Source organism: Colletotrichum gloeosporioides (genome assembly GCF_011800055.1).
Source record: "Colletotrichum gloeosporioides strain Lc1 chromosome Unknown consensus_3, whole genome shotgun sequence".
Lineage (NCBI taxonomy): Eukaryota > Fungi > Ascomycota > Sordariomycetes > Glomerellales > Glomerellaceae > Colletotrichum > Colletotrichum gloeosporioides.
Window position 1 is genome coordinate 48,790 of NW_025544648.1, and position 13,797 is coordinate 62,586.

Sequence of the window (13,797 nt, forward strand, 5' to 3'; positions counted from 1 at the left end):
GGTCCAACACTTCCGATAGCCCGCCCAAGAACCCCGCTCCTCCCAAGTTCGAGTTCGTATCGTTCCCGGCAGGACAAATTCATCCAGGACTCCAATACGTGTAGGCTCATCACCTCATGTACCTCTACCACGGGTGTCCTCGCGGACGAAGCGCAGTGGCATTTCAGTCGCCCAAATCAGAGATTGTCAGTCGAGACTGGTGAGCCCGCTTTCTATGGGAAGACCTCTGCCATTACTCACCGGCCAAAGTACTTCACCTACTGGATGACACTACTCTGGAGAGTTCTCATAAGCGCTGCGCCCCAAGACCAACCTCGACGACACTCCGAGCCACCCGAAGTCGATCCTCAAACAGCCTCCCAAGCCCAATTTGCTGGCCGCTGGTACACCCAGCCAGAAGTCGAGCCTCAAGCTGTCTTCGTCCAAGGCGAGCATCGACGATAAACTTCTCCTCTGCAAACATCTAATTTCCAATCTTTCAGCAAATCCAATCTTTCAGCAATAAGAACACCGCAGCCTGCCCCGGTCTGGCGTAGGACCGCCCTCTGCTCGACCCCGCCAACATCTCGGGACCCAAAGAAGCCTTCCAAGCCCAATCTGCTGGCCGTCGGTCCACCAAGCCAGAGGCCAAGCTTCAAGCGGCCCCCCTAAAAGGCAAACCTCGACGACACAAACTCCAACGATGCCAAGAAGACATCGGCTGATCTCGGACGTCCCACAACGCAAATCACCCCTCTGGATGTCCCAGTCCCTGAAAAGGCGGTCCAACTGGCTGAGCCTCAGTGCGAGTTATGCCCTCAGCACGCTTACTGCCTATGGAAACATTGAGTGTTGGTTTATGGAGGCGAGGCTTTCAGAGTCTGGTGGTCTGGTGACCGAGGCAGGCAGGCAGGGACCATTCGGTCGAGGGGAAGAAAATGTCACAGGATGCTGTCGCTTCGCCCACGGTGACTTTACGTCCTCCTTCAATTCATGGCAGTCTTGGGAAATGGCAAGTTCAACCAATTGAAGTTGCTTCATGTAGTCGGCTAGCTGTAGCGTCCCAAAACCCTCCGTTTCTCCAGCACCCAAACTTGGAAGACAATGCCTTGACGGATTGTGAATGATGGTGTATGGTCAACAGTTCGCAGACCTAGGTTTCAGTGGAACAATTCAACTGCTAGAACACTCTTTCAACTTGCTGGCAATGAATAAGGTGCAGGTGTCACATGCCAAGGAACAACAACCCCAGGCAGTGTGGATGGTAATCGCGGCTTTCCCTCGAATGTCGGTGGAGTCATCTGAGAATCATCCACCGAGAGTCCCACGCACCAAAAGCGGAATGCCCAAGCTCACGTGGAATCACTAGTTCTAGGTAATTCCAATGGGCGTGTGGATTGCCGAATGCACGTTTCGGTCGGACCGCAGACGTGGGGTTCATTGGCTGAATTCCAAGATTAATAGCAGCACTTGTAACCAAACCTTGATCGACACAACGTCCAGATTCCGGCAATTAAGTTGACCAAGCGGCTGTGATGCTATGCTTGTTTGATCAAAGGCGACTGAAGAAGCATGGTCATCTTCACGACACCGGTAGAAGATTCCGGCGATTCCAACTACTTGGAGAATTGTGCAGCCCATTGGCTGTGTAGCACTGTGCCATGTAGTGGGAATGACTTGGTCGCCACGCCGACGAGAACTCCGATGGAAGTGAGGGCGATGACGGCGGCTGCGAACGATGAAAAAAACACGAAATGGGATGCCAACTTGATCGGGACGTCCGTAGATCTTGTGATGGCAAAGCGATTCGATATTTTGGCCGCTTGCCGGTTCCAGCAGCTCGCCATGATGCCGTCGCCAGTGACGAACAGAAGAGCGGCGGCCAAGTAAGGTGGTCAAGATTAGGTGTGGCGGCTGCTCCAGGGGCCACCTGCCGATTTTAGCGCTGGAATCAGCAGGTGGCCCCTGGGCAAATTGGCAGTTGGTGGCCTAAAAGCTCCCCGCCCCACTGCAGACCGTGCGCCTGGCGGGTCCCGGAGTTTGCTCCGAACGTGAACTTTCAGGACACTGCAACACGCGACCTTCTTCTTTCCAGGTTCAGTACCCGGAGAGCTGATTCCTCTTCGCCAAGGTTCTTACGCAGGGTCACTTGCATTTGAGAAAGTCAAGTCACCGGCACATTCCCTTCCGGGTACCTGCCCTGTGACCTGTGGAGGAGAGTCCGAATTTTCGTCACCACCCCATTTCGCTGTTCCCAGAACCATCCACGCCCCGAGCCCGACTTCGCCCCAACCTCGTCGCTCCCAGCCAACAGACTGTCTAGCGCTAAACGCATCACCTGCCGAGGATACCAGTCAGATGATTTTCTCAGTCAAGGCGTGCGCATTCCTTTGGATGATCGCACCCGACCAGCAGCCATAATGCCTCGAGGCTGGCCCGACTTTCGAAACCATATGGCGGGGAGGGCCGGCCCCATCGAAGCCCTCAGCCTACCTGCCGAAGATCCTGCTCAGCACACGGCTGTCTCTCTTTGACCGCAGGGCCTCCACCTCGAATCTCATCAAATATCCCGCACACTTCTTCGAAGTCCTTGTCCCGACTGTCTGGGAGCCCAACCTTTGCCAACGCACGTGCCATCCTCCACGACACGTACAAGTGGAGGACGTCAAACGATTTCCAAGACCCTGCTGCCCTCTTCGATGTAGCCTTCAAATCTATCCAAACCGCCGAGGACTGTTCCTCCGAAAATCTCAACCATCGGGTTAACGGTTGAGCACGGTCTCTGACACCGTTAATACGCCCAGAAGGTAGGGTCGGTCACCTCTTAAATCTTTAATGCGGGGAGGATGAGAGAAGAACCTTCGGCACCGGTCAACTTGTCACACTTACTGGAGCTGCGGGCTCTGTCAACTTCACCGGGGAAGGCCATACAGGACCCGAGGGACCAGTTGAGGGCGTAGGAAGGAGGAGAAAGAAGTAAAAGTGGGCATTTGAATGGCTGAGAGTCTTACCAGACACGGCTCTCGTTCTATATGATCGAGGCCGGCGCAGGAGGTGCACATCAAGTCGAGACGAGGAGGCATCTCGAGAGCGCCAGAGGCTTGGAACTGGGCAAAGACGGAGGAGTTCGAGATGGAGAGTAGCAAGGCGAAGGAAGAAAGTTTGCCAAGAGCGAAGTCGAGGACTGGAACATGTGGTCGCTGCTCTTGGGGGAGGCTGATGTTGCTGCAAAGGACGATTTGGACGCTATGGACGTGGACGCGTCATGATTTATTCAGCTTATTTGAGTTGAACGCCAACCACGGATTCTCAAGTAGAGTCAGGCAACTTCAGTCAGAGAACAAGTCGCAGTGCGCATTCGACGTATCCCTTTGCCCGTTGTCTCAATCGTGTATTTAAGCAAAAGCGTCGACATACTCCAACGCTGTTTGTACCACGCAGCTGAGATATTTCAACGCAATCAAGTTGCGTGCATAGATCACGATAATTCGGTGATGGAATGAACAGCCTTTGGGGGACTCCATGAATGGGGTTGCAAGCGACAAGAAGCCGAACCAACGGCTGGCACAATTTGGTACACCACGAGGAGCTTGGACAAACGTTGTATTCTCTGGTGCAGGCTGGCGGCAATTAACCCTTTCAGGAGAACTGAGTAGGAAGTGACCATATTTCATCATCCCACGCAGCACGTACACGGCACAATATGTCCGTCTTCTCCTGCTTTCCCTTAGGCCGCAAAGACAGCTTCACTGCAAAGGAGAAGCAAGTTCATGTAGATCAAATTGGTGTTGGTGTCTCGGGGGTCCATTTGAAACAAATTCGAGAATCGCCTCATGCTGTACGTCATGACTATTCGCGAAAAGCGAAAGCCGAAGCCATCTAATCTCTATTCCTTGTTCCAATCAGCTAGCTGATCAACAAGAGCATATGTTCGTATCGCGAAAGCTCAAGTTCGGAATTGACACTCATACTTCCTCTCGAGCTACCCGCCATCGCCCAGGAGGTTTTGTTCTTTGTCCAACCGGCTCCCAGGCTGCGGGATTATCTGAAATTGAAGCTAACTCTCTGTCTACCCCAGCCCTGTCTATATTTGGCTCGACCTTTCCACTCGTCTAGTTGCGCATGCTGCTCTTTTTATTATGCCTGCGCTCGAATCAGGAGCCGATGCTGATAAAATTCCGATTCGTTTTGCCGGGTTTACTTACGTCTGAAAAGCCGCCATTTGCTCGGTCGGTCTCCCTCGTAATCTCAGCTAGGCCTTTGAGATTTCGTTCAGTGATATTGTTCCCCTCGCGCTGAACGTCTCTCGGGGCGATAGTTATTCGGTCTCAATGCACGAGCCATGGTCTCTACCCTGATAAGCTGGGGTCTCCTCCTATGTATATCGCCTTTTAGCTACATTACTCGGTCCAGATGCCTGAGCTCCGGCCGATGGGCCGATGTTAGAAACGGCGTCATGCCAGGGGCCCATTAGGCATGCCGGTTGACAGATGCAGACCGCGTCGTATTTCGGAAAGGAAACGAGACAGGGATTGTATGGTTACGCTGGTAAGTCGGTGGGACCATGCTGAACAAGTCAAGCAGATTTCAGTCCGCCCAGTCGAACGACAGAAAGTACCGAGACGCAAATCTCTTCCATCGTATGCTGCTTCAAGTCCGTATATTGTGGCACCGGACCTGACTTCGGCGGGTGGGTGTAAGCAACAGCTGGAAAACGCTGGCACGAAGATAATGTCATGTGGTTGGAAAAGAACTCACTCGATGTGGACTTTAGTTAGCACCGGATGTCTGAATACTTGCGACTTCAACGACGACTGCATTCCAGGATGAGACAGTTCCAAATGAATCAAGCCTGAGACTCCCCCTCTAAATGTCTACTCCAACAAGTCTGGGCTCTGTGGGACGAAGAAGGACCTGTGTGGTGATAAAACTGCAGAGGTCAGTTCATTTGATGTCCGCCAATGGCCTCTTGATAGGCATCCCGCGCCAATGCTTGAACAACTTACTGATAGCTGTTGATTTGTCTTGCAGTGGCCATCATGTAACATCGGCGATACTCCCATTGCTCCTACGAGGCTTGGTCGACAAAAAGCCGGCCCTATTACGGGTTGCTGCCTGAGGAAGACCCATTCCGACATCATCTCTTCCGTCGCCACAATCAACCCAAACACCTTTAAGACATAGGCCGGTGACTCAAACACAGCCCAGCTCGTGTACCGGATTGACGATATTCACGTTAATTGGCAAGTTGAAATTTACGAGCCGTCTCAGTCCCACTCCAATACCGCTTCTATTACCTACAACACTTTGATATAAAGAACTTCAGAAATCACATCAACTGGTTCGACATCATAAGCTACAACATTCACAGGTCCTAGGATGTCAAGAACAAGCAGACCAGCCCCTACGCCAACTCCTACACCAGCATAATGCAGCTCTAAGGCGCTGCTTTAACGCAATAGCATTCAGCCCGAAAAGGTCAACTCTAGACTATCCATCTGCAGCCAAAGTTCCACGCTCCAAACTCCAAGCGTCAGGTCTCCCAGCGGCGTCATAAAGTCCAGGGGAAATGCAAGCGAGTGCTCAGGCACGAATATTATGCTGTTACACCACGACATTGTGGGCATCATTAGCAAGTACAAACTTACATCCAAATCAAGCCATCCTAGGCCTCAAAGATTTCCCCATGAGAGTCATACGCCAGTAAAAAAGGTGCGCCTCCAGGCAGCAAACTGCAAAGAAGAAAAGTTAGAAGGGAAGAAAGACAAACTAGCATCCACACTTCATCGCAATGCCGTTATCAATTCCATAACATAGGGCGACCAGGAGACAACTTTCAACAACTTACCGACGTAGAGGCTCAAGGCGAACATCATCCGCAGCTAGTGCATCCAAGGAGTCATAATCTAAGCCATTACCCAGGTCAACAAGGACACAACCAACATCAAGTCCCTCACATCCACAGTTAGTCACAAACAATAGACCTGCCAATATTTATTCCCGCCCCACCCTCAACGCAACCAACGCCCAAGTTCTCTAAGCTATGCCAGTGGTCAGGCTGTTACCAAAACTTTCCGGTTAGCTTCAAGACGGTGCAGTATGAAGGCCAAAAGAGATCATGCTCAACAATCAGGATTGCCCCGCTAGCGATATGCATATGTTGTGCTGCTCTCAGCCGACCAGCCAATACCCACCCGTTATGAGTGCTCACGAAACCAGCGGCGTATACAAGCCTAAGTGCATTAATAGCGAGTTCAAAGTCGGCTCGTTGCGTGTTGGCTGCAATTTCTCGGCGTGCTGCACCAACGAAGCATCCGAATCCACCAACGGGCCGTATAAAGGGGTCTAGTAGGCACCGATTTGCGATAAGAATTGTTCCAGCGACTACCCAGACATGATATTTTCGTGAAAGCTGGTCGCTAGAGGCGAGCAGCCGTGCATATCTGGGTCGAATCACGATTGCTGACAGGACCCAAAGCCGGCGGCGTTTTCCAAGTGCGATTGACACATGAAAGGGAGTTCGCCCATTTTCGAACAGGACTTGATCCACGAGGACAGCTGTCTCAGCGACTCAACCATTCTGGCCACCGAGATTAGCGGTGTAAAAGCCGAGTACGATTGCTTTGGCGGTGCCAGGGCGTACTGTTGCGAGCCTCCCAAGTCCGCGTTCCCCTCAGTGACGATGATCCCTTTGTACCAAACCAGAACAAGAAGTTCCATTGCTCTTCGAGAATTACACAGAGAACCGACGTGCCCGCCACGATTTCGCGCCCAAAACTGAGCGACACGTTCACCTACATGAAACAATCTCTTGAGCTCGAGGCCTCCCACCCCCGGTCTTTGTAAGGGAGGGCTATGAACTGCGAAATGAATCGTTATGTGAGGATGAGTGAGTTGAGAGTCATTCTGCTCGCCAAGTCATCACACTTAATTGGGTCGTTTCCAGCTGCTTTTGATGAAATCTTTGCCGGAGTCTTGGATGAGTATATCACGATGGAAGAACTTGGGCGCACAAAACACACAATCCTGACCTCGAACTCAACGATTTCATGCGATACGCTTTCCTCAACCCACTGGCTGTCGGCCCGGGAATTTGACGTGTCGCGCAGGTGTCTGAGCTGTTTGCCTGGCTACCAACTATGAGAAGCCGCAATGGAGAGACGTTATCGGAGACCTCCCGCCATGTAAGTGAAGATTATTTGGTTGACTTTCCCTATGACTTTGTTTGCACTTGTCTAGCTGTATGTGTCATCATTTATCCTTCCGCCGTGGCTACATGTAAACGAAGTCTGGGTGTTGGTTGCGCAACGAAGAGCACGGCACCCTAACATCTCATCCATCGTGGGAGGCATGTGAATGGCGGCCTGAGCCTGGACTATGAGCGCTGGCAGAACCTCGCGCAGCCAAATGGCTCATGCTCGAGCTGGCATATTCGAAAGAACGACTTCCCGGGGTGACCGGCGGCAATGACACTTACATAGATTCCTATATGGCGAATTGCGGCCCTTAAGACCGCTGAGTCGTGTTCCACATGCACAATGACGAGTGGCTGAGGACTATTAATGGGCGCATCCACATCGGCATACGATCGGTTCAGGTCTTCCACGGCTACCGCAGAAATTCACGGTCCGGGGCGACACGGCATGGCGAGTAGAGAATGCGTGCAGTGACCGTAACAGCGAAGATAGTGTCACCTCTAAAGAAGACAAGGCCATGTGGCATCCCGGAGCCGAGGATGAGCTCCTTATTAGCACTGTGATTGAATCAGACGATGACTTCTACTGGCGAGCCAAACAATGGGGTGAGCGAATATTCAATAATGACTACATGACCTTGCGCGCACTGCAGCTTCTATTCAGTGTAAGCACCGATCTGAACTTGTCCGTTTACTATACTTGCGGCCGCGACCTTCCGCTCTTTCCGTGACTTTCGCTGACGCTGAGCTTCCAGAAGGCTTCCAAACACTTCCCAGCGGAGAAATCGACCCCGCTTTCCCGGGGAGAGTCCAGGTGATAGAAGTACCACATCTAGCATGGGGCCAGGAAATGTACGTCGTTGACTGAGATCAACAATTTGTGGTTTGGTGGCAGATGTTGGGTAACATTGCTACTTCAAGGCTTCTTCGGAGCAGCTATTGCTCTCATTCGGTGAACTCTCCGATGTACCTCAATGGTCTCAACTATATGCGGGAGTCTAGGCTTGAAGGTAGATTCGCTTTCGGTATGCTATGTGGCTTCTTTCACCAGGGTTTCGGTGTCACATTACTTTGACTCACTGACTAGCTGCCTCTATCATATGCGGTTGAGTCCAGATGCGCCCTGATTATCTCAAAGATATCCACCGCATTGCTTCGCATTGCCCACATTAGTGGTGTGGTATCGGTGCTCATACCCTCCAGGTCCTGCCTAGGTATGGCAAGATCCTCGACGAACTTCTGCATGCGGAATCCCCACATATCCTGTAGCCTGTTGGGGTCAAGCGATGGACTCTGGATAATTCTCGATTCGGCATCGACGGGCGCGCCGCGAGAGATGAGCTCTTGGACAAATGGCGCCGCGGCTTTCCTCACTTCTTGGTCCTGGGCTGAGAAAGGGGTGGGCCACGTTGCTAAAGCGTGGAGCGGGGTCCATCCTTCGGCCGTCACGACGTGGGCATTAGCACCCCGCTGAAGTAGGGTGTTTGCGAGGCGGTACGAACTCTTAACCCTCTTCGCATTCGTCGGGGATAGAGCGCACAGCAATGGCGTCCAGCCGTTGCTGGTGGCTGCATTGACGTCCAGACCACGAGTAAGCAGAAAGTCGACTACATCTTCTCGTCCTCCGGCAGCGGCGTAATGCAGAAGTGATTCGCCGTGCAAGGTTACCGACCGAATGGCGGTGTCTGGGTCGTCAGAGTACGAGACAAACAGATTTAACTGCTCAGTGGTTCCATTTTGTGCGACGCGGTGAAAAAGTGTCTCACCAGCTTCGCCAGTTGTGTCGATCGATGCGCCGTGCTGCAAAAGGATCCGTACCGCGTCAGTCGGTATGGGGTTTCTGCTCACTAGACACTGGAGGGCGCTCCGGCCACGTGCGTCTTGAGCATTAGCATTTCCTCCCTTCTCCAAAAGCCCTCTTACGGCGCCAATGCAGCCGACTGATAGTGAGGCCGTGTGGATTAGAGGCAGGTTGGATAGACGACCGTTTGCTGCGTGCGGGTTTGCTCCAGCATCGACGAGTCGATGAACTACGCGCTGTTGGTATACGTAGTCCTCGGCTCCAGGAGGTGGCTTCACGGGATCCTCAGGTAGGATGAACTTTCGTCTAACTGCCTCTTCAAGAGCACCTTGGATGATCTCTGGTGCATAGTCAACCTTGGCTAACAGCAAGGCCACAACATCATCACACCATGACGACGCAGCGCCAAACACCGCCCGTCGCTTCTCGTCGTCAGTCCAGCCGTTCCATACATCCAGGAAGTAGGCAACCAATTCCACGCGGCCATTTCGAGCAGCCACCTCAAGACAGCAGAGATGGGGGGTTTTGCTGGGGTAGAAGCGTCCGCCGGGACCGACCAGTGGCCAAAACAGACTGGCGATCTCGAGCCTGCCATACTGCGAAGCAGCCAAAAGCGGCGTAAAACCGGGATCATGCGTCTGTTGCACTTTTGGGTCCCCGCCAGCATCAAGTATCATCCGAACTGCAGTCTCGTCATTTCGGAATATGGCTTCGTGGAGAGCCTCACCGATGTGGTGTCTTGGGTCGATTGCGGGACTCCAGTGTTGTAAAACCTGCGCCAAGTAAACCCTGTCTCCGCTCCTGAGATAAGGTTCCACCACGTCGAAAAAGCGCGGCATTTGAGGTGTTGATACATTCATTGTGTTGCAGTAATAGGGGAGAGGAAATTTGTGGGATGGTGTTGGACTGGTGATTTCTGTTTAAGGTTGCGCAAGTCATAACCGACGTCAATAATCCACAGGTCATAACGGCGACGGTCATTACACACGGCTCCGCGTCATGGCACATGCCGGTGCATCGGTCTGGCACAGCACAAAATTCACCTCGCCTTTTATGCACTGACGGTTGGAATTATTATGTCCAGTGACATTTCTGACCCATAGTACATGTACGGCGACCGGTGGTAGTCGTAGTGGTGGTGGTGGTGCGAGGTTGTAGCTCAGCTTGGAGCAGGCCTGGCTACCACTTCAGGGCGGAGGGCCAGCACGTGATGAAGTAGCACGGGTCAAACTCCCGCTAGGCCGGCGACTCATTATATAAGCACCCGAGCCACAGCGCCACACCTGAGTGGGGTTCTGGTAGTGAGATTTCCAGACCAAAACCCCACATTTCAATTGAGCGGCCAATCACAGAAGCGCAGCTGGCTCGCAGCGTGATGTCTCCCCGCCAACGCACTCGGCGGCAGAATCCTGAGCTCGACTACGAATCGACATAATCACCAACGCGTCTTTCGAAATGCCCTCCAACACCATCACCATCGCACCCATCCAGATGTTCAGCCTTCACATCGTGCATCACCAGCACATATATCGGCGGACTTGAAGCACCAGTCATCCGCGACTTGCGATGCTCTGCTCATCCTCGAACCCGGGACGTCCTATCGACATCGCGGCCTGGCTTTCGCAGATCCCCGACGACATCTGCCCGGAACGCATTCACCAGGCTGATCTCGACAGCACCAACGCGAAATCACTGAACAAGCGAAAACGGCGACCGCTCCTTGTCTCCCCGCCGCCCTCCGATCCGACCCGTTCCTTCTCCTCCGACGGCGACGAGGCCCTGCGCGGCAACATGTCCGACACGCCCTCTGGGAAACGTCAAAAGCGGCATCACCAAGACGTGCCCAGCAGTCCGACCAACCAACCCCTATCACAGGATCCCGATGCCACACCCACGCAGGGCAGGCAGGTCACCGGCATCCACAAAGCCTCTCTCGGCACCCACACCCCTACTGCGAGCGACCAGGAGTCCGGTGTTTCCAATGTTTCCGGCCAATCATCCCCGACCAAGAGGCTTGCAGCCGTGAGCCTCGGCGATGCGCCGCTCGAAACAAAAGAGTTCGCCAAAGGTCTCCAGACACCTCCTGCCGGCCCGGCCTTAGACATGTTCGACAAGATGGAAGACTTGAATAACAACGAGGGGTTACTCCCAGAGGCAATGCGTCCTGTCTTCCTGGAGTACGCGAAAATTGGCAAAGTTCCTCGCATAGGCAATGCCGCCTTTGACAATTCTGGCCAGAGAGACAATCTGGGTTCTACGCCGTCCATCGATCACGTCCTTGACCTTCTCCAGGAGGCAATGCGGTGCCAGGAGCTGGTGCACACAGAACACGGCTGGAACTGCAGCGTCCACTTCCCCCTGCTTAAGCTGGCACTCCATGGCGCTGACGGCCGCAAGAGGCAGCTTGTCGACTTCGACTCTTGGTTGGTTTCTCACCAACGCTTGTTTAGCACTTGCTGACATCGCCTTCACAGTACGCATGCAAAGCCCCTTCTCGCCTACCGATCCCGGTCGGGGTATTCGCCAACACACATGGTCGATTTCTGCATCAACCTCTGCCCCCGACAGGCCGGACCCGATTATGCTCACGTCGTTAACGCGATTGACGTATTGCGAACCGAACTTATGGACAAATCCATCAATCACACCGGCCACAACCCCCTCCTACGAGATCCCATTTCCGTCAGTATCGAGACTAAGCGTCCGGATGAGGGCGGTCAGAAACAGGCACTGCAGATCGGTGTGTGGCAGACCGCACAATGGCGGCATCTGGAGAAGCTCGTTCAGATGCGTCTTGATGCTGATGGCGAGCCACCCCAGACTCGCCAAGAACGCTGTGACGAGGTCCTCGGCCAGCTTGACTATCTTCCCGCCATACTTGTGCGAGGTCACGACTGGTACTTCGCGGCGACAAGGAAGGAGGGCCGGAAAACGGTTCGTCCCCTCGCGCTTGACGTCCCCTAGTCTTCGCGGTCCATACTAATAGGTACCAGGTTCTTTGGCGAGAAGTCCCCATGGGAACGACTAGAAACGTCCTTGGCATCTATCGAATCATCTACGCCATCCAGCTTCTTGCGGAGCACTCGAGGGATTATTTCTGGCCGTGGTACCTTCGCGCGATCTTGAGTATTTCGACGGACAGTGATGCCGACATGACTGGCGCTACACACACCGCCGCCGATGCCAACGAAAGCACCAACGCCGACGGTTGAGATGTGGTCATCTTCTGCCTGCCGGTATCGTCTGATCTTCCTGAGAAATCATGGACGAGGTCTCCAAAGAGCACTATTTGACACAGAGCGACAGGGCATAAGCCGAAAAGCGACCTGTCGTGATGAGACTTTCTTCGCACAAAGCTTTCCCATCGCAGGAACCTTGAATGCCCATCCGAACCCGTTACCTCTCACAACCATGGTGCACCGGCCGACGCCATGCTATTGAGAGTGCGAGTCGAGGCCAACCATGGCTGAGCCTTCTGCCGTCCACCACCGCCGACGCCGTCCTGGTCTAGCGGGATCTGCAACAGGGGTCAACCTCGGCGACAATTAATGATTGAGGCCGTCTTGGCCGTGCTAGTGGCTATCATGTAGAAAGGCGCCGACGGCGAGGGCTGCGGTCGTCTTGGGCGGCCAGGTCGCCGGGTTCGCCGCCGCGATGAAGGACGTATGGGTTTCGTCGAACAAGAGATACGAGGAGGAGACGCAGTCCGCAAGCAACCAGCAAACACGCGAGGATGCGGCTCTCTCACTGCCGATTCAGCGACACTCGCACCTTTCGTAGCCGGAGCTCTGCTCCTCGCACCCTCGCGTTGTTAATCCTGATTGTCGCGGTGCTAAGATTACGTAGGGGACTCAACTCCCGAATACTACTTTTAGACAAGCAGAAACCAGTACCGGGTCTTGTCTTGCTAGAAATATAGTACTAGAGACGGTGTTACCGCTCTGTTCATCGATTTCATTATGCTTCCATCTTCCCTTACACAAGTTCACATCCAAATCTACTGCTGTCATGATCCCGCAACAGGTGTCAGGAATCGACGCAAGCATGAATACTAGTTTCTTGTATTTACGCGCCTAGTCCCCTGGAGGGTTTTTGGTCCATGCTGTCAACAATGTTCGTCCTCCCTTGCCCCGACTTTTCGATTCAGCCCCGCAGCCGATGCACAGCATGATCGTTGAGGACATCGGCATCGTACAGCTTACGGCTTTCGCGCCCAGCACAGTCCGACTGAGCATACTTCGAGAAGTCTGGTTGACAAGGAGCGAGTCTTGCCACTATCGCGCTCCTTGGAAATCCGATGCACAAGTCTGCGTAAGCTCGACATGGTGGCGCCGCTGAGCGTCTCCCAAGACAGGCTGGAATGTCGTCAATAGCAACAGAAGAGGCCTGATAGTAACGCAGTCTTCAGTACTTGAACCTTTTCCAGGCAGGCAAGCTACTAAGGTGTGGATGCTAGGGGCCATTATGATTATGGATGGGCCCACCATCTTCAAATGAGATTTACAAGTATCTAAGAATACATTGAGGGTATTCCACCGTCCGCATGAACTCCACGCCTTTTTAGTGGCTTGTTGCGGGTGTCCCACGCGCGATTCCGGCAGCCTTGCTTGTTTTTTCCCCCGATAGTGAGGCGACAATAATCTTCCGCCTCTCAGTGGAAAAGCTTGCTGACGTTGCGAACACAGGCTGAGAATGAAATTTGGGGAGGCTGGTTGCACTCTGGGGCGGGCGGCTCTTTGGTATGTAAAATTCGAAGTTGAGGCAGAACCGTATGGCTGTCTGTGTTTTTCGCATACCAAGTCCTAGTTTCTGTCTCTGGCGT

General features: G+C 53.4%; 7 protein-coding genes and 1 pseudogene across 8 annotated transcripts; 7 read left to right on the plus strand and 1 right to left on the minus strand.

The window, feature by feature from the left end:
• Positions 1-3,111: 3,111 nt before the first annotated feature.
• GCG54_00015569 (uncharacterized protein) lies at positions 3,112-3,378 on the plus strand (the record flags this gene model as incomplete). Its single annotated transcript, XM_045415351.1, has 1 exon — positions 3,112-3,378. One exon carries the CDS (start codon positions 3,112-3,114, stop codon positions 3,376-3,378), a length of 267 nt encoding a protein of 88 aa, XP_045271179.1.
• A 1,091-nt stretch (positions 3,379-4,469) lies between these two features.
• GCG54_00015570 (uncharacterized protein) lies at positions 4,470-4,809 on the plus strand (the record flags this gene model as incomplete). Its single annotated transcript, XM_045415352.1, has 2 exons — positions 4,470-4,527; positions 4,571-4,809. 2 exons carry the CDS (start codon positions 4,470-4,472, stop codon positions 4,807-4,809), a joined length of 297 nt encoding a protein of 98 aa, XP_045271180.1.
• Positions 4,810-4,849: 40 nt separating this feature from the next.
• On the plus strand, positions 4,850-5,163 carry GCG54_00015571 (uncharacterized protein; the record flags this gene model as incomplete). The annotated part of the gene is given in 2 exon segments (XM_045415353.1): positions 4,850-4,993; positions 5,011-5,163. The coding sequence occupies 2 exon segments, from the start codon at positions 4,850-4,852 to the stop codon at positions 5,161-5,163; spliced, it is 297 nt and encodes a 98-aa protein (XP_045271181.1).
• A 414-nt stretch (positions 5,164-5,577) lies between these two features.
• On the plus strand, positions 5,578-6,328 carry GCG54_00015572 (annotated as a pseudogene). The gene is given in 2 exon segments: positions 5,578-5,943; positions 5,962-6,328. Coding segments are annotated over 2 exon segments (733 nt in total).
• A 159-nt stretch (positions 6,329-6,487) lies between these two features.
• On the plus strand, positions 6,488-6,825 carry GCG54_00015573 (uncharacterized protein; the record flags this gene model as incomplete). The annotated part of the gene is given in 2 exon segments (XM_045415354.1): positions 6,488-6,639; positions 6,657-6,825. The coding sequence occupies 2 exon segments, from the start codon at positions 6,488-6,490 to the stop codon at positions 6,823-6,825; spliced, it is 321 nt and encodes a 106-aa protein (XP_045271182.1).
• Positions 6,826-7,510: 685 nt separating this feature from the next.
• On the plus strand, positions 7,511-7,905 carry GCG54_00015574 (uncharacterized protein; the record flags this gene model as incomplete). The annotated part of the gene is made up of 2 exons (XM_045415355.1): positions 7,511-7,576; positions 7,597-7,905. The coding sequence occupies 2 exons, from the start codon at positions 7,511-7,513 to the stop codon at positions 7,903-7,905; spliced, it is 375 nt and encodes a 124-aa protein (XP_045271183.1).
• Positions 7,906-8,257: 352 nt separating this feature from the next.
• On the minus strand, positions 8,258-9,814 carry GCG54_00015575 (uncharacterized protein; the record flags this gene model as incomplete). Its single annotated transcript, XM_045415356.1, has 1 exon — positions 8,258-9,814. One exon carries the CDS (start codon positions 9,812-9,814, stop codon positions 8,258-8,260), a length of 1,557 nt encoding a protein of 518 aa, XP_045271184.1.
• Positions 9,815-10,541: 727 nt separating this feature from the next.
• On the plus strand, positions 10,542-12,187 carry GCG54_00015576 (uncharacterized protein; the record flags this gene model as incomplete). The annotated part of the gene is made up of 3 exons (XM_045415357.1): positions 10,542-11,398; positions 11,450-11,909; positions 11,969-12,187. 3 exons carry the CDS (start codon positions 10,542-10,544, stop codon positions 12,185-12,187), a joined length of 1,536 nt encoding a protein of 511 aa, XP_045271185.1.
• Between the last annotated feature and the right edge of the window lie 1,610 nt (positions 12,188-13,797).